This window comes from Triticum dicoccoides, chromosome 5A, assembly GCF_002162155.2.
Source record: "Triticum dicoccoides isolate Atlit2015 ecotype Zavitan chromosome 5A, WEW_v2.0, whole genome shotgun sequence".
Classification (NCBI taxonomy): Eukaryota; Viridiplantae; Streptophyta; class Magnoliopsida; order Poales; family Poaceae; genus Triticum; species Triticum dicoccoides.
This window is the reverse complement of record NC_041388.1, coordinates 580,103,050-580,126,128: the sequence shown is the minus strand read 5'-3', so window position 1 is coordinate 580,126,128 and position 23,079 is coordinate 580,103,050. Positions and strand designations below refer to the sequence as shown.

The 23,079-nt window shown below is 46.2% G+C and overlaps 3 protein-coding genes across 3 annotated transcripts; all 3 read right to left on the bottom strand.

Annotated features, from left to right (window-relative positions):
• Window positions 1-1,086: 1,086 nt before the first annotated feature.
• On the bottom strand, window positions 1,087-3,404 carry LOC119297960 (probable arabinosyltransferase ARAD1). The gene is made up of 2 exons (XM_037575530.1): window positions 1,962-3,404; window positions 1,087-1,884 (listed from the first exon to the last, which is right to left on the bottom strand). Exons 1-2 carry the CDS (start codon window positions 2,988-2,990, stop codon window positions 1,372-1,374), a joined length of 1,542 nt encoding a protein of 513 aa, XP_037431427.1. The 5' UTR covers window positions 2,991-3,404; the 3' UTR covers window positions 1,087-1,371.
• A 4,350-nt stretch (window positions 3,405-7,754) lies between these two features.
• On the bottom strand, window positions 7,755-8,198 carry LOC119300054. Its single transcript, XM_037577137.1, has one exon. It carries the CDS (start codon window positions 8,196-8,198, stop codon window positions 7,755-7,757), a length of 444 nt encoding a protein of 147 aa, XP_037433034.1.
• Window positions 8,199-8,737: 539 nt separating this feature from the next.
• Window positions 8,738-13,749, bottom strand: LOC119303022 (ornithine aminotransferase, mitochondrial-like). The gene is made up of 10 exons (XM_037580100.1): window positions 13,326-13,749; window positions 12,624-12,732; window positions 12,257-12,487; window positions 11,142-11,301; window positions 10,988-11,043; window positions 10,121-10,273; window positions 9,842-9,939; window positions 9,519-9,599; window positions 9,176-9,409; window positions 8,738-9,055 (listed from the first exon to the last, which is right to left on the bottom strand). The coding sequence occupies exons 1-10, from the start codon at window positions 13,466-13,468 to the stop codon at window positions 8,917-8,919; spliced, it is 1,404 nt and encodes a 467-aa protein (XP_037435997.1). The 5' UTR covers window positions 13,469-13,749; the 3' UTR covers window positions 8,738-8,916.
• Window positions 13,750-23,079: the final 9,330 nt, after the last annotated feature.

Genomic DNA, 23,079 nt, shown 5'->3' with positions numbered 1-23,079 from the left:
AAATGTAATTCTTAAAGAAAAAAAATCACGCAATGTTGCATTTGGAAGGTACTCCCCATAAGGCCATAAAGAAAGCAATTATGGGCTCAGAGTGAGTTATATATATCCACGATAATGCGCAAGGAAAAAACCCGTGCCATGAAACGAGATCAACAGGTCCTAGGGGGGACTGGTGGAACCAAGCTTCGATTTTCTAAAAAAATATTTAAAAAATTGCCGAGGCCAAAGCGAGTGAACTGGAGAAAGAAATCAGACTCATCATGGAGATTGCCCATGAGTCGAGATGCCTCTTTGGTACAGATTATGTGAATTTTCTATTTCAACATATCTGAAACCTTGTCACCGATTAGCAGAAGTATCTAATTTGTGCCCCCATGTTAATTTGAAGACCTATCTACTTGTACTCTTTGATGAGTATATAATTTATGCAGTTACGCTCTATCCTCTATGTTATATTATTATAACTAAGAGATCTATCTCATTTTGCTTCTGTGTCCATGAATTTTGAAGGATTTCAATCCATTTGGATAATATTAATTTGTTACAATAACTTCTGAATTTTGTAGGAAAATTGAAATTTGCATAATAGGATGCAATGGTAAAACCAAGTCTTCACCATAGGCAAGTGCACATATGGCCTAAGGATCTGGGCAATGACAATTAGAGAGTTTATAGTATCAAAAGTGAATCGTAAACATGCAAATGAACGTTTTTATTTTGAGTAATAGCTTGGACTTCATTCGCATGATGAGAAGTCAGTACGAAGCACCCTCTCTAACATCTCATGATGACTTTAAATTTACATTAACACACTCAGCTTTGGGAAGCATTTACAGTCCTGAAGCACCATACAACATTAAAAGTTTACATGATCTTTAAGAAAAGGCTATTCTCGTACATTCACGATCAACTAATTCTAATCCCTATTCTCACAATGCGTCAAACAAGAGATCAGAACAACCTAATCTCTTTGATTGAAGGGGTAATTTCTAACCCCCATCTTTAATCTGCATCGAAATCAGTAAACTTATCTAAGGGGGGTGCTCCAAAGCAAAACTCGTATGTACTTGGTAAATAAAACCTTCCTATTTTCCTAGCTGTGGAACTGTATCCTGCAATATTTTCACGTGGAGAGCATATATGCGCTCATACCAACATATGTTAGTCTTATTTACAGCATCAATCACCATTACAAAAAGAAAACTATTCCTGCCATAGAAATTCAATGGCAAAAAAATTACTACCAAATGTAGGCCTTAATAAGCAAAATAAATGTCGGTTTAAATCGGATCATCTAGTTTATCTGATGGTGACCTTAGAAACTCTCACTTGGGATCAAAACTGCAAGCTAGCTCCAAATAGCTAGACCTTTCATGAATCTGAATGTGTTCTCTGATACCTGTCAGTCTTGTGGAGGTGCAGCTTCAGAGAATGCATCTTGCGAGCCACGGCTCCCCATATCATCTGAACAGCATCATCGGGCTTCGAAGGGTACTGGTACTCAAAGTGATGAGCCACCTCCTTCAGCCTTCTCCACATGGTAGTCCACTGGTCCCTGGTCACGCCTCGGAGAATGCGCAGCAGGGAGCCCTGCCTCACAGCATCCGACGCACGGACGAACACGCAGAACTCCGAGTAGTCGAGGACGTCCTCGAAAGGGAGCTCGATCTCGTCGCTGATTATGACGGGGACGCAGTGGCTGACGATGGCGTCGAAGAGGCGGTTCGAGGAGGGCGTGTCGCCGGCGATGTTCAGGCAAAACTTGGACGATGCCATGCCTTTGGTGGCGCGCCTGATCCCGTTCTGCCGGACGCTCCCGTAGGTGAAGTGCACGTCTTTCTCGTCCTTGAGAAGCTGGTACAGCTTCTGACGAACCTTTCCACCCTGAAACCATGTACCAAAGAAGTTCCCAATTGTTAAACCTTGACAGGGCACAGAGAAGAGAACGTTCTGCCACTTACATCTTTCCTGTGAATGGCTCCTTGGAAGTAAGCCAGGACTGGCCGCTGTTCGAACGCCGGCGATTCGTCGTCCCCGAGAGACCGGACCACGTGCATGTAAGGAGCAATGACGTCCTTCTTCAGGTTTGCGACGTCCGGCGGGTACCTCCCGAAGTCGGAGAGCACGTACATGGCGGCGCTGAGCTTCCTCCTGGCCTGCATCATGCTGTTGGGATGGTGAGGGACGACGAGGTGGTCCTTGCCGCCCCACCTCCTCCACTCCTCCTGCCTCATCAGGTACCTCACCAGCTCGGCCTGCAGGATCCTGTTCCTGCTCACCATATCCCTCCCCCGGAGCTTCGAGTGCCGGTTGTAGCTCAACGACGCGAAGAAGGGCACGAAGAAGACGTCCGCGAGGCTGGCGTTTGTCACCCTGACGGCGACGCAAGGCCTGCTCGTGCCGCCGCCGCCGCCGTCCGGACTGTGGGGCAGGGTGGAGGACAGTATGTCAAGCGTGAGCCAGTACGCGACGCTGTGCTGTAGGTTCAGCCCGCCGGGGTAGTGTGGCACGGCGCCCGGGTCACGGACGTCTGGCCACGCCGCCTCCCCCTCCTTCCCGTCCCACCCCAGCATGCCGAAGTGGAACTCCGGCGGCAGGTCGTACAAGTACACCCTGAGCTGCGCGCTCTCCGCGTCGCATGATCCCTCGCTCCCTTCTTCTTCGCCTCCTCCTTCTGCCAACGGCGTCTCTCGAACAACCGGACCGCCCATCCTGACGGCGCCCGCCATCAAGTCACTACTGGATGGCACAGCCACCGGGATCGACGCAGGATGGTCGCCGCCAGTACTGTGTCTGTCTCTGTCATCATCACCGCCGGCGAGCAATGGCGTCTTGTCGGCATCGGCTATCAGGATGGCGTTGTTGATCCGGGAGTTGACGAGAGCCCAGCAGGAGAAAGCCAGGAGGGAGAGGGCCAGGAAGGTCACGAAGCGGATCACCCTCCTGTGCTCCGGCGGCGGCGATGGCTGCATCTTTCTCTCCACTACCATCCAAGGAACAGCACGCAGGGTCGGAGAAGAGATTTGCCGCCAGAATCCGGTTAAATTCGCCGCCGGCGAACTGCAACCTCAAGAACCATCATACAGATGAGCCAGAGACTCGATCTCGTCGCGGGTCCAGAGAATCAATCGATCTTCTTATCAAAGGGAACAGACATGTGCTGCCATGAATGATTGAACCAGAGAGAACAACCGGAGGGGGCTGGTCGTTTGGATTGCGCAAAGGAACAACAGATTACCTCGCGTGATTTTGCCCTGGGGCGATTGGATCGCGCAAAGGAACACAAATCAGCTTATCTGTATTGTCTCGGGATCGTTTATTCCAGCCAATTGCCATCTATCGTTCCTGCATGCATGCTGATCTGTTTCTTTTGGTTGGAGATTTCAGCTGGACGCGGCAGAAAAACCGGCCAACTGTTTGTTGATGGTCAAAGATAGGAGAAGCCAACGTGTGCACCGCACTAAGAGCATCTCCATCAGTTCCCCGAAAAATCTCTTCCAGTAGGTGGTTATTGGTGTTCTTCTAACAAATTCTTTGGCGTTCAGGTGGATTGCTTTTGTAGCTTCTCAATAATTACATCCTGAGGATGGGGCATGGACCCGTTGGCTAGGCAGCTGAGGTTGCTGCCAGCCCATCCGAATTCAAGTCCTGACTCGAATGCACAGTGCTTGCGGAGTTTCTTCTATGAGGTCTCATTTTTTTTAATAAATACATCCTCAATACCCAACGTGGCCATGTGGGCTCCACTTGATGAGATATTGCTCTCTCCCGACCATGCCATTTTTTTTCTGACAATGGTGCAATGGCTGCCGACAGCGATGGTGGCGATTTTCGATTGCAACAACGCGGTGGGCAGCGGTGGCAATCGCGAAGATGGCGGTGGCTCGGTGATGTGGCATGGCCCCCTTGTACATGGGTTATCGGGAAGGAGAGAGGCCCTCTATTAAAGGGGGAGTTGGGGTGATTTTTCGGGGATCACCAAAAATATTAGGGAACGGGCAGCTACCAAAGCACCTTTTTTTGGCCCAACTTCTCCAATACCAGAAAATTATTGGGGAAAGGGGAGCTGCCGGTGATGCTCTAAGACGGACTTGGATTTCACATGTCTTCTTGAAAAACGACGAAACAATAGTTCAATGGAGTACTGCTTCATCCTACCTAGATGAGGACTAGCTGGCTATTTCGCTCGTATTAATTCCCAAAAATTACCAAAAAAGGAGGCAATCATTGAAAACTTGCATGAGAGATGCAGCATCCTTTTTTAAGAAGTGCAATATACTAAAACGGTGACAATCTTTGTCGACCAGACACATCACTAACTCAAGAACGCCCCTACTAACTTTTTTGCTACCATACTTGGACCGGGTCATGGCTGCACTAGCTATTGACGTTTTCTTTGTTCTAGAGGGGGTTAAACTTCGGGGAGTCCCATTATCCTCTCAGTCTCCCTGATGATGTCGTGGTGGCAGACCTATTATATCAAGTGGGGCTAATAAAGATTTGAATGAGATGTTCGTTGTGAAATCCTCATAATATGTTTACTGCTTTTAAGTGTGTCTATTTTTATTTGTGCATGTATTTCGGTTTCCCCAGAATTTTGGTGGCTGATGGATGGGTCTTCAACTCTTGTCAATTATTATTGCCTCTGTAGTTGGAGGCTTGGAGCTTGCTCCCTTCGTTTTTCCTCAAAGAAATATTTTTAAACATTGGGATTCCAAAACCCTGGCCTTACTTTCGAAAGCAACCACCATTCACATTACATGAAAAATTCTTAAAAAATTCCTATAAATTTCTCTCCACATATGAAACCCCGTTCCACGAAAATGTCCCATGCTCTAGTTCAATTATTGTAAGTGGACATTAATTTCATGTATAATGGTCATCAATTCTAAACCACACTTTGATGCCCTCCATAAATCTTGGAAAATATTATATAGCCTCCTAGGGTTGTATATGCAAAATGATTGAGGCTCGTAGTACACCTTTCTACCAAATCATCCAGACCCTAGTTTTGAGTCTTGATGGCACTTGTTTTTTCAGAACGAAGATGCAAGTTGCGCCTGACTTTAAATCAATAAAGCCCACTTAACATGCAGCATTCCGATTAGTTTAAACACATCACCATGAAACTTAAAAGTTGTAGATAAAGGATATGGCAAAAGGGCATATCCAAAACAAGGTCATGATCGAGTCCGTCTCTGAGTTGGAAGATTCGTTTTGATGGCACTTGTGAAGTAACCCCTAGATCCACTTGGTCATTTGACCTGAAACTTGGCCACCTTTGTTGATCTCTGATGGCATGATTTGCCAGCGAAGTCTTGGGTCCATTTGACCAACAAAAGAAATTGAACCAGCCATGGAACACTTTGCTCCTCTGTTAGTTTCTTGTGCTTTTGCTTTGGTGTAGGATCAACATAATTAACCAGTGGGAGGTGAACGGGAGATTTTAAAAAATCGGTTCAAGTGTACCACGGGCCTTTATTAGGCCAGAAGACAGAGCGGGCCAGAATTGGGTGCATAAACTCCATGAGTTGCTAATGGACGGGAAGTCCAAAGGGTCATAATGACGGCGAATGTCCCATGGGCCGGTGACGAGCCAAATTGGCACTTATCCTTATGGGTTGGGCGATATCGGGCTGTAAATGGGCTATAGGTACGCCCATTAGTGGGCTGACCCGCTAACTTTTGCCTAAATCTTGTGGGCCTTTGGCTGACACAATCTTTTTAACTAAACGAGCCTCTATTGGGTCCGTGCCACGTGTCAAAATTATATAGGAGCATATTATTTATTGAATGGGTGACATCTTTAATAGGTAGAGCTGATTTGTGGCTTCGTTGGCGAATGAGAAGCCGACACATGAAATTGTTTCACTGGTTGAAGCTGTTAACGGTATCAAATCCAAAACCCGCACCCGATAGATTAACGGCGACCTGTTACAGTGGCTGCCACATGTTGGTTACTCTTAACGAAAAACTCTTCTACGACGCACCATTTATCATCATGGCAATGGACACTTCTGTGATGAAAAGTGATTATTGTCATAAACTCATCAAATATGTACATGGGTGACAGAAAACGTGATCTATTATGACAAACATGTATCATCAATGACGTCTCTTTTTTGTAGTGCAAGACGATGCCTTCAAGAATGGCGCGACACTGGAGTGCCGCCACCGCCTGACCCCGAAGATCAACTTTTCACCCCAAGCAGCACAAAAGGAGGTGGGAGCAACCGCAACAGAGCCTTCCAGATGATGACGACGCCCGCATATGCCAGCGTCGTCGGCCCAGTAGACCAGGGTACCCCGAGAAGCAAGGGCACCCACGACACCATCGCCTAGCTATACGCAGACCACCAACACCATGTCACCGTGTGGCCATGGCTGCCACGCACCCGAGACACGCGCTCCACCCACGAGCACCGCACCTCCCGCACCAAGGCTGCGGACCAACATCCAGAAAAACCCCGTGAACATCCAAACGCCCCGGCATTGGACTAACCGACAGCCCCCCGCCGACGGAGCCGCCAATAGTCACTCTGCCCCGAACGTCGCCAGACCTTCTCCAGTTCACACTCGGCTAAGGAAAGGGTAAGGAGGAGGAGCGAATGCATCCACGACCGGCACACCCCTGCGCCGGCGACAGGTAACCCGACCACTTCGAAGCCTCCCATCCCTCTTACCAACCTCCCCACCAAGCACACCCTATGTCGCCTCACAACGCTAGCCAGCACAAATCTCTACGAGGCCACCAACAACCGCTGAACCGCCCGCCCACTTATGAGGGAAACCAAATCGACCGCAACAATAGCCAAGAGATCTCACTGGAGATGCCTCCTCGACTAGTTGTCGTCTAGGCGTCGGACCAGGAAGGTCCCGACATGGTCTTGGCCAGCAAACCCCCTAGCCTCACCGCCACAGCGTGCCACTCACACTAGACATGCGTCGAGGCACGAGCGGCCGCCCGCAGCCAAAGTCGCCCACGACCCGCACCGCGAAATGGGGCAGGTAGATCTGAATGGGTCACATACTCACACATAAGCCATCCGATTCTTCACGGAAGGGGCACGAGCTGGTATTGATTTACACACTCTTTTCTTCTCCATTGTTAACACCCAAAGGCATGAGAAGCTTCTCCTCCTCTCTTTTTTGTGGGGAGAAGCTTCTCCGCTTGTGTCCTAAAGCCGGATTACTTTAAATGAAAAGAAGGATGAGCCCTCCATCCACGATCCGCCAATTTGTATTTGATTTAACAAGGGCAATAACGAATCTCAGGCAATAATAATCCGTAATGCTATCTACTGACGTTTCCTGGGAAGGGGATGGCAAACGAACGAATTTTGCTGAAAGTGTTAGTTGCGGCGCGATATCAAACGATGACAGGTTCTCCTCGTTTTTTTGCCTCAAAATTTCCTTCGCAGAAACTGACATGCGTCTGTGAAGAAAATGCCATGCGTCTCTCAAGCAACCGCCAGCATAAACTTTTGCAAATGCCACCCCTTAGAGCGAACATTCGCCAGCTATTGGAGTCCATAATAATTCACAGCTCCAACAAATTAAAGTTAAAACAGCCCCACGTCTAAATATGTACGGTCGCATCAGACACCATGCATCGCGATCTAATTAAGAGTGCAAAGAGCAAAATCATGCCTACGTGCACATACACGAAGCAGTCATGTTCAGCGTAGTAATTAAAGCATCAGCATGCATGCATGGCCAAACGGCAGCAACGATGGCCGGTGCACCTGTGCGCGCTACGTCCACATGCAGGCGACGCAGCCGCAGAGGGAGGCGAGGACGCGCCGCACCGAGCCGGCCAACGCCGCGGCGCAGCGGCGGACGGGGTCGACGTCCACGTCGCACTCGCACTCGGGGCACGGCCGGAGCAGGATGCGGCACCGGCGGCGCCAGGCCCTGCTGAGGCAGCCCCTTTCGCGCGGCGTGACGACGATGGCGGACTGGAGGTAGGCGGACGCGGCGTGCTTGAGCAGCTGGTTGCGGATGGGGATGTTGGAGGTGTCGAAGTCGTGGAGGTCGGAGGAGCTGCCGCCGCCGCCGCCGTTGCCCAGCTCCGAGAGCACGTCCCGGAGGCTCGTGTACTCGGAGCTACCGCTGCTGCCCCAGCTCGACGGCCTCGACCGGGCGGACCGGGGCGGCGGCGACGACGGTGCCTCCGGCGCCTGGGCGTCAGTGTCCATCGTCGTCACCAAGGTCCATGCGATTCGTTAGCCTTCAGAGCACTTAGATCTGATTCTTGGAAGATTCTTTTGAAGAGCAACGCCAATTGTTAACCTCGGAATCTCAATCCCGGCGATTGTTTCAGAACCTCATGCCCTTATAATTTGATTTGATAAATATAAAGGGATAAGGAGGAAAGGAAAACGAGGTTAAAGCACTTGGATTGATTAGCGTGCTTCTATTTTCTGACGGCAATGCCTAAATGTAGGAGGACCTGGCCAAAGCTGGCAAATGAAAGGAAACAGACAATAATAGCAACGCTACTGCATGATCAGCGTGACAGGGAAAACATACTACTGTTTTTTGATACCATAGGAATAATAACTGAAAACCAATGGGCACTCGCATATATGACAAGAATATCAGTGCTGCCTGAGCACTCTCTGAGCTGAATTTGAGTGCCCCGGTAGACAGTAGTGGGCAACGTCGCTACTCGCTGGTGTCTGCTGAGCGTGGGATAAGAGGAGCAATGTCACTACAAATAACGAGAATGGGCAGATGGGTCGACAGACAAATTCCATTTATTTATAATCAATGTAGCAATGGCACATTTTCTGAACAGGGAGTGCGACATGGTGCGGTATACCACAGTGAGAAATCCATGTTCTGTTATTCCGGGTTGTTACGGTGTCTCTGAAATTGCTGGTACCTCATCTCTGCTCGGATGAACGGTCGCCCTTATAAATCCCGACCGCACCTATCGCAGACGGGTGTTTTTGCCTCCGATTCTGGCTTCTTGATCTGCTTCTGCAACTGCGGCAAGTCATGCTCGAGCACATCGCTGAGTGCCTTCGATGCTTCTGTGAGCTCCTCGGGACTGTAACCAGGTTTTGGGTATTAGCAAGCGAACATGATCACATAATACGGCGTCAGTAAATGCAGACTTCTGAATAACAGAGGAACGAAGCATGATAACACATGGGCACATGGGTCGTACCTGATTGAAATGGGAGGGGCTAATCGGATTATGGTGTCATGCGTGGGCTTTGCAAGAATGCCCCTCTCCTTTAGCTTGATGCAAATATCATATGCAGAAGCAGGGTATAGAGCTTTGCTGCTTAGGTCTACTGCATTAAGCAAACCTCTCCCACGTATTTCCCTAATAATATCAGGAAATTTCTGTTGAACCTTTCGTAACTGGTCTCTGAACTCCTGACCTAACTCCGCGGCTCTGCAATTAAGCAAATGATCAGAACAAGAAAGAATAATAGAGTTACTGGAGTTTCTTGTAAAATATAATTTAGACAGTTACTGGAGTTTCTTGTAAAAAAATAATGTACCTTTCAACAAGACCTTCATCCTTGACCACTTTCAGAGATGCAATTGCCACAGCACTTGCCAACGGGTTTCCACCAAAGGTACTGCAAATGATCAAGTGTAACTGTATAAGGGTAATTTCAGGAACAAGACATACACAAAAAGAACACTGAAAATAACAAAGAGATCATACAGCTGAATCTAGAGTGTAATTTCCTAGTGTGATGGTCAAAACTAGACGACGGCATGTCGAGATTTGTGCTCACTAAAGACAAAACTGAATCAGCTTACATTCAACTTTGCTTTGGAATGAACTAAAACAAACAAAATTAACAGTAGTTCACACCTTCCATGTTCTCCTGGCTTGATACACAGCATGATATCCTTATCCGCGAGAACTGCACTGACCGGAACTACTCCAGCACCAAGTGCCTTGCCTAGAATCTGGAGAATTGAGATACATTGTCAAAACTCAGAATTGTAGTTGCTATCCTAGAGCAAAATGAAAACCTCACCCACCAGGTACTTGTGTAGTAGAAGAGGAGATAAATAGAGTCACCTCAACACCAGGTATATGCGAAGCAAGCGGAGCAGATAAGTAGAGAGTATCAGAGAAGACACTTACCACCATATCAGGTCGTACACCTTCCCAATCGCATGCCAACATTTTGCCAGTTCGAGCTATGCCTGTTTGGATCTCATCATCAATCATCAGAATGTTGTGCCTAGAGCACAAATCTCTGACAGCTTTCAAATAACCATCTGCTGGGATTATTACCTACACAAATTCGCAACAGAATAAAGGATATATTTGGAAAAATGGTAGCATCAGGACACAAACAATCATGATATAACAGAAACCTGGATAGAGGCACCAAAAATGTCACCTATAGAAAAACTAGCCCTGTCTTTTTAGCACTTTGGTCAGCAAAGGAACTAATTACTCACTGTCTATTTTTTGTTCCGTAAATCAACTACTCAAGTTATCTGAATACTGGCAGATAATTTAAAATATCCAGATATACGTGTTTTCCTATCATGTCAGAGAGATATGGCACAGTGATTAAACTGCAGTGCTTGGATCTAATAACTTGCAATTTATAAACCAGGACAGTGTGCAATCAAAGGGTTCCCCTAAACTCGTATGTCTATCCATATCATAAAGTACTTTCTTCTTATTTATTTTCCATTTTGCAGGATTATTATTCTACTGTTGATCATTATTGCTACCACATCTAGTGTATCTTGACATTTAAGCTGGAAAATGTGCTCAAGCATATACGATACTCTTAGATGTACCCAGAAAGTGCATACCATGCAGAGCTAACAAGCTCTTCCAGTCAATCAAATTCTCAAACTGAGTTCGATATGAACACAGTACTACCATGCAACATCAACTAGGGGACAATTAGTTTCTAACTATATAGGAAATAACTAGCAAGAGAGGATATCAAGAAATTCAAGAAAAGGCCAGTAACTTAAAGATTCATACCCCAGCTTCTCCTTGGATTGGTTCAAACAAAAAACCACATATACGATCCCCATGCTCTGAACCAAATAGTATTTGTCAGCATGCTTCTACACACTAATAACAGTAGCATATGGTTGGCACTTGACATTTTGACAGAGCTCAATGGATTGGATACCTTTAAAGATTTTCTCCAACCCATCAATGTCTCCAAAATCAACTTTAAGATGACCAGGAACCAAAGGACCAAAACCACGAGTTGCATCATTGTCACAGCTCATAGAAATGACCCCCAATGTCCGACCATGGAAACATCCACAGCAAGAGACAATCAAAGCCTGCAAAACTCCAAACATTTGACAAAAGTAGGTATTAATGTGCTTCCAGCTTCTCAAGGTATTAACCACTGCATTTGCCAAGACATAAAATATGATAATCTTCATTTAGTTGTATCACAGAGCGATCAAACAGTAATAAGAACAACTAAGAAAACAGACACTGCTTCAACAGCTTTTTTGCACCTGTCATTAAGTTTTTCATTTATTTAATACAATGATATGATATCTTTATGTGTTTTCAGGATATCCAGATAAAATAAGCAAGAGCATATATCTGGGAGCAACACAATACTAAAGCACGGGCATATCTCCGATCACCAAATGTAGGCTTAAGTTTTTTTTTTTGAGAAATCGGCAGGAGCACTGCCTTTTCATATAGAAGGAAGAGGTGAAAACCAATATGTACAGAGCTGCGCACGTTTTGAAGGGATCATGGCCAACCCTAGCTTAAGTTGGGGGCTATGATGCGCTTATTTTGAAGATGTTGTGAGAAAGGAACTTTTGACTCATTTACTCTATGGTAAATGATAGTATTAAAGTTGGATAGGCTCTGTCATGCGAAAGGAACTTTTGACACATTTACTCTATGGTAAATGGTAGTATTGAAGTTGGATAGGCTCTGTTATGCGATGCTTTCCTCTCACATTTCTTCTCATATGTCATCAAACAAATATTTTATAATATATTTGCTTGCTTAATTAGAAAAAAAACCTAGCCAAATATCATCATCTGCGACAGTGTCAACAGAACCATAAGTAAATTATTTTTTATTTGCGAAGAAGCCTTAACAGTTAACAGGCCATCCAGAGAACATAATATGCTAGACAGATGCAAGTCAGAGCTGAATTGAAACATAAGCCTGTTAGCAGGTCAGAAATCCATTGAAGCACCAGCACATACCAATACTGGAAAAACCCTAATAGGATTACACATGTACCATATAGTGAAGTTATACCTCGTTCTTTGGTATATTCTTCTTTTCATAACCCCATTTTCTTGCCAATTTAATAGCCGTTTCCACTCCTTCGGCTCCAGTGTTCATTGGCAACATCATATCATACCCAAACATGCTCGTCAAATACTGCGCAAAGACTGGGAACTTGTCATTGTAGAAAGCTCTGGAACTAAGTGTAAGCCTTTCTGCTTGTTCTATCAAAGCTCTTAGGACTTCTGGATGGCAATGGCCCTACAAGAGAATTGACAAACCAAGATCATGAATTATGAGCATAAATAAGTTGTCTCGAAGAATGTAGACCGACCAATTCCGATCTGTGAGGGTCAAATAGCACTTGGATAAAATGTGTAATTGCAGAGAAAATAACCTGATTGACTGCAGAATAAGCAGAGAGAAAATCAATATATTTGTTGCCTTCAGGGTCCAATATATGCGAACCTTCCCCTTTGGAAAACACCATGGGAATCGGATGGTAGCTGCACGCAGTGAAATGCTGAGCTCAGCAAGAATTTCAGACTAGAAATTTGGATCATCGCATCATCAAAACAGAAAGCGTGACTTTGCAGATAAATACACACCATGATTTTGAGTCGGAATCTCATTTTTTTTGTCTGCCAGTGGAACAAAGAAAATACTAAGAAATGTGGGCATCCCAATCAAAGCAAGCGCGGATTTACACTAGTTCGAAACAAAGGCGACGCCGTTGAGTCACTGTCACTCTCACTACTATGATATACAGAAATTGCAGTCTGGGCATAGAATCCGTACTGGTAATAAACAAACATCCCAAAATTGACGTGCGAGAATATGCTGAAAAATGTTTCTGCGGGCCTAAGTTGGTGATCGGTTACTCCATTGCGGAACCGCGCCACTATCTGAAGATGAAGTGCCGAAGAAGAATATGAAAGGGGCTAACCGAAGACAGCCCCAACTCACACGAACCCGAACACAGAGCGCGAAAGCCCGCTACGAGCGCGATCGGAGAAATGATCGGCAGAGTTTTTGCCGCTGAGACATTTACGCAAGCAGAAGGCGTGCGAGGAGGGGGGAGAGCAAGCAGTCACCCTACTTGTGCGCGCTGCAGTCCTGTTCCATCCGTATGAGCTCCTCCGATGACAGCGCCGCCGCGGGCGCCGAGGTGGAGCACATCCCCCGCCGCGCGATCGCCAGCGCCCGCGCCACACCCCGCCGCGCCATCGCCGCCGCCGCCATCTCCGCCCTCTCCCTCCCGGCGCGCGCGCGTTTCACTCGTTTCTAGGGCGTGGAGTGTGGTGGATGCGTCGTCGTACGTGTATACGAGCCGTGCCAGTGCGGGGCCCCGGTCCAGCGGGCTTCCTCCTCTTATTGTTGCGTCGTGGCGCTAGTGCCGGAGCGGAAGTGGAGGACACGCCACCGTGCGTCCGGGGCGAGTTTGGCCGCGGTTGCTTCCTCCTTCCTGCGTTGGGATGCGGAACCAAAGTTGCGCACGGCGTCTCTGGATGGGGGCGGAGTCGACGGAGTTATCCGTCCGCCTCGGCCCGCCGTCGGCTGCCGTTTGGGTTACGGAACAAGGCAGAGTGAGAATGAGACAAGTGGAGTGGCGTGCGCGCGTCGCGATGGCTCCGGCTCGACCCACGGCTAGCCAGAGCCAGTAGTCTCCACTCCACCTGCCCGCCCGCAACACTTGAGTCGGACGGGCCTCATTCCTTCTCTTTCGACAGACGTCTCCGCGCATCGTTTCAATTTCATACTCTAAAAGGAGCAAACGAGCTCGCCTACAAAGCCAAAACTCCTTCTTCTCAAAAAAAAAAAAACAAAGCCAAAACTCCTTGGCGTGGATGAGCTCGCCTGCTCCCTTTATTGCGAGGCGTCGACCCGTTCTGGATATGGGATGGATATGGTATTCCAGGTGCGTACATGGATTATTTAATGCATATGGTCGATGGGAGACGCCACGGCACTGTACCAACGTCTGCAGTAGGAGCAAACGGCATCGTAACGGAGGGAGGCTGGGAGCCGGTCAAAGACAGGCTGGAGCACGGCCGCACCAACGACATTAACTGCGCCTGCGGCACCCACGGGCATTCCATTTTTAACCCCAGTCTATCCCCAAATTGAGAGAAGAGAAAACCTAGCCTCTTTTTCAATCGATCTCCAAATCGAAACAAAGGAACCCTAGTAGCTGATGAATATGACAAACCCGAACCAAGGCGTGGATCCGGTGGCGGTGCGAATTGTTCCTTGCCCGCACTGCAGCTACTCACATACATAGCTCGCCGCAGGGCACAACACCAACGAGCGTTCTACAAGTGCCGGAATCATAATGTAAGTGTTGGAATTAATGGGCTTTATACTCAGATTGGGCCCAAATTAATTTCAGAATTGGAGAGAAGTTAAGATCTACGTGATTGCATGTATCAATCTGTTAGATCTGTCCTTGTCATCAGTATCACATAAATTCGAAATTATATTAATTGTAATACTTGACATATTTCCAACAGTCCAGAAACTCTATTACTGTGCAATGGCTGGACCAAGCGATGTGATGAAACCTGAGAGGTTTGGGGGTGAGAACTTCAAAAGATGGCAGACCCGTGCGAAGTTCTGGCTTATGAGCATGAACTTGTGGTGGGTGATTTCACCCACTGTTGAGAGGCCACTCACGCAGGATCAACAGCGTGATTTTGAGGTGTCTTCAGACACGGCCATGGGCTGCCTTCTCTCCCTCATGACCGATCAGCTTTGTGACATATATATGAACTTTGCTAGTCATGCCCTTGTTTGGGAAGCGCTCGACAGGAAATAATGGAGAGTCGGATGCTGGGCGTGAACTATATGTTAATGAGCTGTATCACGATTTTAAGATGGCCGATAATAATTCGGTTGTGATACAAGCCCATGAGATCCAGCTCCTGGTGGGGGAACTCGCTGGTTTTGGAGTCGTTCTGCCTGACAAGTTTGTGGTGGGGGAATTATTGCCAAGTTACCTCCATCTTGGAGGAGCATTGCCACCACTCTCAAACACAAGAGGGAGGTGATGACCGTCGAAAGTCTCATTGCCACTCTTGATGTTGAGGAAAAGGCCAGAGCGAAAGATGTAGAAAATGTTCCTCCTCAGCCGATTCTGAATGCCAATGTCATGCAAAGTGGGGCTGGCAGTTTCGGTGGAAAGAATTACAAGAACAAAGGGAAGGCAAAACAAACCACCTGTTTTAAGAAGAAGAAGAAGAAAGAAAAGGGTGGCTTCAACTGCTTCGTGTGTGGTGAGCCTGGGCACATAGCCAGGAAGTGCCGCATGCGCAAAGGCAGGAAGGAAGGAGACCAGCCATCTGCGAATGTTGTCATTAGCGGGGCAGGTGGAGGATCTGGGTATGTCCCTAGTGTCCTTATTGCATGTCAATCCACTGATTGGTGGATAGATACTGGAGCTAATGTGCATGTTTGTGCTGACTACAACTTGTTTTCTTCTTATCAGGCTTGCAGCGGTTCCACCATCGTGATGGGGAACAAAACAAGGGCAACCATTCGTGGAACCGGTAGAGTTGACCTGAGGCTTACCTCGGGGAAGACTTTGTCCCTAAAGAACGTCCGGCATGTCTCAGGAATAAATAGGAACCTGCTTTCTGGTTCACTGATGTGCCGTGATGGCTATAAGCTGGTGTTCGAGACGAATAAATTTATTATTTTGAAATTTGGTTTGTTTATTGGAAAAGGCTATAACAATGGGGGCTTGTTCCGCCTTTCTATTCTAGACGACTGTAATGTCGTAAACAATTTATCTTGTTCTTCATATTCTGGAATGAATGTTGGAGATGTTGTTGTTTGGCACTCTCGTTTATGTCATATAAATTTTGATCGCATTGTTCGGTTATGCAAGCTTAATCTAATTCCGAATGTCTCCATAGTCCGTGGATCTAAGTGTCAGGCTTGTGTGCAAGCAAAGCAACCCCGAAAGCCATTTAAGCCTGTTGGGGAGAAAAGCCTTTCACCTCTAGATTTAATCCATTCAGATTTGTGTGAGATGAATGGAGTTTTGACTAAGGCAGGGAAAAGATATATGATGACATTGATAGATGATGCGACTAAGTGGTGTCATATTTATCTAGTAAAAACGAAAGATGAGGCGTTGAATTGCTTTAAGATCTACAAAGCTGAGGTAGAAAACCAATTAGAGAAGAAGATCAAACGCTTAAGGTCTGACAGAGGAGGAGAGTATGTCTCACATGAGTTTGCTGAATTTTGTGCGGAGCATGGAATTATCCATGAGGTAACCCCTCCCTACTCGCCCCAATCAAATGGAGTGGCTGAACGCAAAAACCGAACACTTAGGGACTTGGTAAATGCCATGTTGGACAATGCCGGTTTAGCTAAGTCATGGTGGGGAGAGGCTGCGTTGGCTGCATGTTATGTCCTCAACAAAGTTCCTTCATCAAAAGGAGATACAACTCCACATGAAGGATGGAAAGGACACAAACCAACTATGCGTTTCTTACGTGCTTGGGGCTGTTTAGCCAAGGTTAATGTACCTGTATGCAAGAAACGAAAATTGGGACCTAAGACTGTTGATTGTATCTTTCTAGGTTACGCACATAATAGCAACGCTTATAGATTCTTGGTAGTCAAGTCCGAGTTTTCTGATGTGCACACTAACACTGTGATAGAATCTCGAGACGCTACCTTCTTTTAGAACATCTTTCCAATGAAGGAAAATAGAACATCCACTAGTCAACCAACTATACAGAGAGAACTTGAACCCAAACCTGAACCGGAAAATACTCCTTTTGTAACTCCGTATAATCCAACTGAGGAGGATGATAGCGAAGTAGCTCCTAGAAGGAGCAAGAGACAACGGACTAAAAAGTCCTTTGGAGATGACGTTGCTATGTACCTCGTGGATGATGTTCCCAGAACTCTCTCTGAAGCATATGCATCCCTAGATGCTGATGATTGGAAGGAAGCAGTCCAAAGTGAAATGGATTCCATTCTCACTAACGGAACATGGGAAATCTGTCCATGACCGATGGGTTGTAAACCTATTGGTTGCAAATGGATATTTAAAAGGAAGTTAAGACCTGATGGTACCACTGAAAAGTATAAGGCTAGACTAGTGGCCAAGGGTTTTACCCAAAAGTAAGGTGAGGATTTCTTTGATACATACTCGCCTGTTGCTAGGATGACTACAATTCGGGTGCTGATTGCACTAGCAGCATCTTATAAATTCCTAATCCATCAAATGGATGTGAAGACGGCTTTTCTAAATGGAGAGCTTGATGATGAAATTTATATGCAGCAACCTGATGGTTTTGTAGCAACCGGGCAAGAGAACATGGTGTGTAGATTGAAGAAATCACTCTATGGCCTCAAGCAGGCGCCGAAGCAGTGGCATGAAAAATTTGACAAAACTCTCACTTTGGCAGGCTTTGTGGTGAATGAAGGAGACAAATGTGTGTACTATAAATATGGTGGGGGTAAGGGTGTAATCTTATGCTTATACGTTGATGACATATTAATTTTTGGGACCGATATGGATGTTATAAATGATGTTAAATCATTTTTGTCTCAAAACTTTGATACGAAAGATTTGGGAGAGGCGGATGTTATTTTAAACATAAAGCTGCAAATGAATGAGAATGGGATTACATTAAGTCAGTCTCATTATGTGGAGAAAATCCTGAGTCGGTTTGGTTTTGGGGACTCTAGAACATCTCCAACTCCCTATGACCCAAGTCTAAAGCTTCGTAAAAACAGAGGACAAGGGGTCGAGCAACTGAAATACTCCCAAATTGTTGGTTCTCTCATGTACCTTGCTGCTGCAACTAGACCTGACATTTCATTTGCGGTTAGCAAATTGAGCCAGTTTAATTCAAATCCGGGAAATGATCACTGGATTGCGCTAGAACGAGTAATGAGGTATTTGAGAGGAACCACAACGTATGGGTTGCACTATACAGGGTACCCTGATGTACCAGAAGGGTATAGTGATGCTAACTGGATCTCAGATGCAGATGAAATCAAAGCCACTAGTGGATATATATTTACTTTTGGCGGTGCTGCAATCTCTTGGAGGTCTCGCAAGCAGACCATCTTGACGAGGTCTACTATGGAGGCTGAACTTGTAGCACTTGACTCAGCCACTGTTGAGGTAGAGTGGCTGCGTGAACTCTTGAGTGATTTGCCAATGGTTGAAAAACCAATTCCGGCAATCCTTCTGAACTATGATAACCAAACCGTGATCACTAAGGTTAAAAGTTCGAAGGATAATCTGAAGTCATCATGACATGTGAAACGGCGTATCAAATCCGTCAGGAATTTGAGACGTAAAGGAGTGATCGATGTTGATTATATTAACACTACTAAAAACCTGGCGGATCCCTTTACAAAGGGGCTATCACATTCAGTGATAGATGGAGCATCAAGGGAAATGGGCTTGAGACCCACCTGAGTTGCACGACTACAGAAACCCGGCCTATGTGATCAGAGATTCCGTGAATTAGGAAAAGGGAAAAACAAGTTGTTGGAGCAACAGGAGAGAGTACATATGTATCTACCATTTCACGCTAAGATGAGTACTCTAAGTACTGCATGGGAGGCTGACTTCTGTCTTAATATGTTCTAATGCCGAAACACTTTGGAAAGATATCGTCCTGCAGGGTATTCTTGAAAGAACACACCTATGTGAGCTTAGCTGTGAGGTCGCAGTACATGAGATTTGGGTGATCTCTAATGAGCTCATTAAAGGACTAGGGAGCACGACCGTAATGCTCCAAACCTTAGGCATGGATCAAGGCGGCCTAGTATCAGTGATGCCTTCAGGTGAATCTCTTCTACACAAGACTGGCAATTCAAGGCAGTGTCCATTGCCCAGTTGTAAGAGGAGTGGATCATGGAGTGCTAGGTATAGTTCAACCCGAGACGGGTTTATACTTTTAAAACTGGTATATAAAAGCCAGATGAGAACAAATTGCAGACCTTGACTTCTTGATGGGGATTGTTGGAATTAATGGGCTTTATACTCAAATTGGGCCCAAATTAATTTCAGAATTGGAGAGAAGTCAAGGGGGTGGACAACCATGTGGGAGTTTAGTCCCACATCGCTAAGGGAGCAAGGGTTTTACCTTCTTATAAGGGGGTCTCTCATGGTTGACTAAAGATGCAAGTGTACACCACACACGCACGCGCGCGCTTGCTCGCATTTCGCATTTATTCGCGTTTAATTACGCATGACTTGTGACTTTGGCGAGGCGAGCGCGACCGTGGCCTAATAAAATGCATCGACGTCCTTCTCGCAAGAGACACTCGAGGAAAACACAACCTATTGTGGAATTGTCACGGCAGATGTCCTAGAGCAAGGACTTAGTCGTAGGGCCATCGCACTAGGAGGCTTAAAGGGGTTAACCAGGACAAAGGACACGAGAGAGTTTTATACTAGTTTGGCCCCTTACGATGAAGGTAAAAGCCTACGTCTAGTTGGGTTTGGTATTGCTGAGGTTTCGATCACCAAGAGGCTTAACTCGCCGGCTTGGTTATTGACTTGTTGTTTCTTGCCCTAAACCGCCACCGGGTCGTCCCTTTATATACACGGGTTGACGCCAGGTGGCCTACAGAGTCCCGGCCGGCTCATAATCATGTCCGGCTCGGTGACTTTCTTTACATGTCTTTCTGTACAAGTATTTCCTTACATGTGGCATTTTACAATATCGGGCCTTAAGCCGGCTCCAGGCCTTTGGGCCTCTATAAGACTTATAAACTACAAACCTGGATGTTTACTGAACTTCTTGCATAATTCGCCATTGAAGCTGACCCGGCCCCTCCTAGGCGGGTCTCAGCTGATAGTAATATCCCCAACATTAGGCCCCAGGTTGACTTTGAACTTTGTTCTTTATCAATCTTCAATACTTAGGCAGAATCCATCCTCTGTCTGAAAATTTTCTTAACCCGCCGTGACGTCATCTTTTTGAAACACAAAAAACTTTCATGACGTCATCTTCCAACGGATCTTTCATTTTTAATGCTTTCCGGGAATCGAGGTGTCTGTTCAGTTGGATAATCATTATTAGGTCTCCTCGATTTTCGCACCCGCCTGTTCGCGCATTCCCTTATAAATAGGCATAACTTAAGTCTTTCTCATTCTCCTTTCTTCCTCATCTTCTTCCTCTCGCAACCTCCGTCGCTGCTTGAGCTCCGCCGTCGCCGCAACTCTCATCGTCGTCGTCAAGCTTGGCCACTACATCACCCTGAGTTCATCCAGAGAACGCGGCGACTTTTCGCGGCAGGCCTACTTCCTGTAAGCTTTCCTCAATCTCCCACACCTAGATCCGTTTCTAGGTTTCACGAGTTCTTCAGTGTTCTTCATCTGTTCATCACGGGCCATCTTGTAGATCTTCTCCGCAACTTATTTTGATCCAGAAAAGAGATATAACTCATGCGGTAGCTGTTTGGCATTCGTTTTTGATATCAATAGATCCCTTTTACCTGTATAGATGCTTCGTTATAGTTGACGAACTCCTCTGTACTATGTTTTTAGGTCTAGAATATTTCCCTTTTTGAAACAGCTCTTTGATCCAAAATGATAATGAGAACTTGGTGAAGCTTGTTTATGCCAACACTTAACTGAATTCTGCCTTCTGAGAAAATATGTAGTCATGGCGGCTTACCACTCCGGCTTTCTTTTCCTTATATACCATTAGCCCTTAGTTAAACCGCCATTACTTTCTTTATAATTGACCATAGACTGAACCGCCATATTGTTATTTATTTTTCAGTTCGTTGCTCATCATGCCGTCGAAGTCACCGGCCGTCTGTAACTGGGTCCCTTCTTTCGTAACTGAGGAACGGTTAAAAGAATTCTACATCGTTGGGTTTCTACCTTCAAAGAATGTCATGTCTTATCGTGCTCCTGACCCGGAGGAAGAACGTCCCAATCCGAAAGATGGAGAAGTGATTATCTTTACTAACCACATGAACCGGGGATTTTCACCACCCGGTTCAAAATTCTTCAGAGAGGTCCTTCATTTTTTCAAACTCCATCCTCAGGACCTTGGACCCAACTCTATTTCCAATATTTGTAACTTTCAAGTGCTCTGTGAGGCGTATCTTCAGCAAGAGCCCACCGTAGAATTGTTTAGAGAGTACTTTTATCTGAATCGCCAGAATGAATGCACCAATGGTTCTAGCTTAGAACTTGGAGGCATTTCAATTCAGCGCCGTCAGGGTGCTGTTTTTCCTCTCATCGTCTTACCGAGCCACCCAAAAGATTGGAACCAAACTTGGTTTTATTGTCAGGATACTTCTCCAGCAAACGAGAAGCCTCTGCCGGGTTATCGCCCTAGTGGTCTTGACTCCAAGTTCACCCTTCCGGATAAGCTTACCGTCGCTGAACGTAGGAAGCTTCTTCCCTCCATTAGAAGAATCAACGGCTTATTGGGTAATGGTCTAACCGGAGTAGATCTGACCCGTTGCTGGATCTCATGGCGGGTTATCCCATTAAGTCGTCGATCTCAACTGATGTATGAATATGATGGTAGCCCGGACCACCCTCTTTGTCATAGCCCAGTTGAACTCACCGAAGAAGACATTGTTTCGATGTCGACCCTTTTGGTAAATGGGAAGTACGAAGATTGCAGTATTGTTGGGTTAAGTCCCTTCTGCAAGATTAATCCGGTGCTAGAAGTAAGTACATTCTGATCTCTTTTTCTTTGTCTTTTGCCCAGCTATTAGTAATACTGATCTTTCTTCTTGTCTTTACAGGCCAATTCTGACTTCTGGAAGGTGAAATATGACCACGAAGCTGCCAAGAAGGCGAAACTCGCCGCCATGAACGCCAAGAAAACAGCCCAGAAATCCAAGAAGAAGAAGAAGAAGAAAACCACTGCTGAAGATTTAATGAAGCTTGATGACTCATCTGACTCGGAGGTAGCCCTTGACTCCCTTGGCCAATTTTTTAACACTCTTGTTGACACTGATCCTTGCCAGGATGACACTGGGGCCAGTCAGGCTGAGGAAGTAGAGGTAACTATTATTTCCTCCGACTCAGAGCCCTTACCAAGACACAAAGTTCGCCGAGTGATCCGTAAAGTAAGGTTTTCTAACCCTTTAGCTCACTTAGATCCCAACTTTCATTTGAAATAGCAGCAACATGAAAGCCGACGTGAAGTTGGAATTGAGGATGAACCGGTTGTTGTCCTTCAACAGACCCCTCGAAAACGCCCGAACGAGGTTTAATTATTACCGTTTTTAACCGTTTTGATGAATCCTGCTTCTTACATTTCTTTTAACTCTTTCCTTTATCCTTTCAGGAGGTGTCTCGTTCTTCAGATGACTCATCTCAAACACAATTGCCGGCTTTCAAGACTGCTCCTGGGTCATCAGAACTTCTCATTTCTTCCAGGTTGCTCAATTGTATCTTAACACTGACAATTATGCTATATTATTCTTTAGTGGCCAGGGTAAATCCAAGAAATCAAAGGGGGCTAGACCGGCGGAAGACCCGCCAATACCAGCATCTGAGCCGGCTAGGCCACCTTCTCCATTAACTGCCGCCCTAGAAGACCCGCCTATCAATGAAGCAAATCATTCAGAGCCGTCCCTTGACAACACCACTATGAATCCTTCCACCGTTGGACCGTCAAGCTCAACTGACCCGCCGTCTCCACGTGTTCAAATGTTCAAATTACTGGGAGTCGCTTCGTTGAGCCGGGGAACTCAACGGCATTGGCTAAGTGCACAGCTAAGAAGGAAGCATTGGAAAGGCAAAAGGTTCGCTTTGATGTTGCCAACTACGACCGTCTTAATGCCAGTGATATCTTATCCGGCTATCTCAGTCATGTCCACTCCAGTCGTGAGTC

Excerpts from the sequence above, each read along its gene's own strand:
- LOC119297960 (XM_037575530.1), bottom strand. The coding sequence starts at position 2,990 with ATGGTAGTGGAGAGAAAGATGCAGCCATCGCCGCCGCCGGAGCACAGG. Across the intron at positions 1,885-1,961 it reads GAGCCATTCACAGGAAAGAT|GGTGGAAAGGTTCGTCAGAA; the intron begins GTAAGTGGCAGA and ends ACATGGTTTCAG.
- LOC119303022 (XM_037580100.1), bottom strand. The coding sequence starts at position 13,468 with ATGGCGGCGGCGGCGATGGCGCGGCGGGGTGTGGCGCGGGCGCTGGCG. Across the intron at positions 11,302-12,256 it reads AGAATATACCAAAGAACGAG|GCTTTGATTGTCTCTTGCTG; the intron begins GTATAACTTCAC and ends GGAGTTTTGCAG. Across the intron at positions 9,940-10,120 it reads GTGTACGACCTGATATGGTG|ATTCTAGGCAAGGCACTTGG; the intron begins GTAAGTGTCTTC and ends TCAATTCTCCAG.
- LOC119300054 (XM_037577137.1), bottom strand. The coding sequence starts at position 8,198 with ATGGACACTGACGCCCAGGCGCCGGAGGCACCGTCGTCGCCGCCGCCC.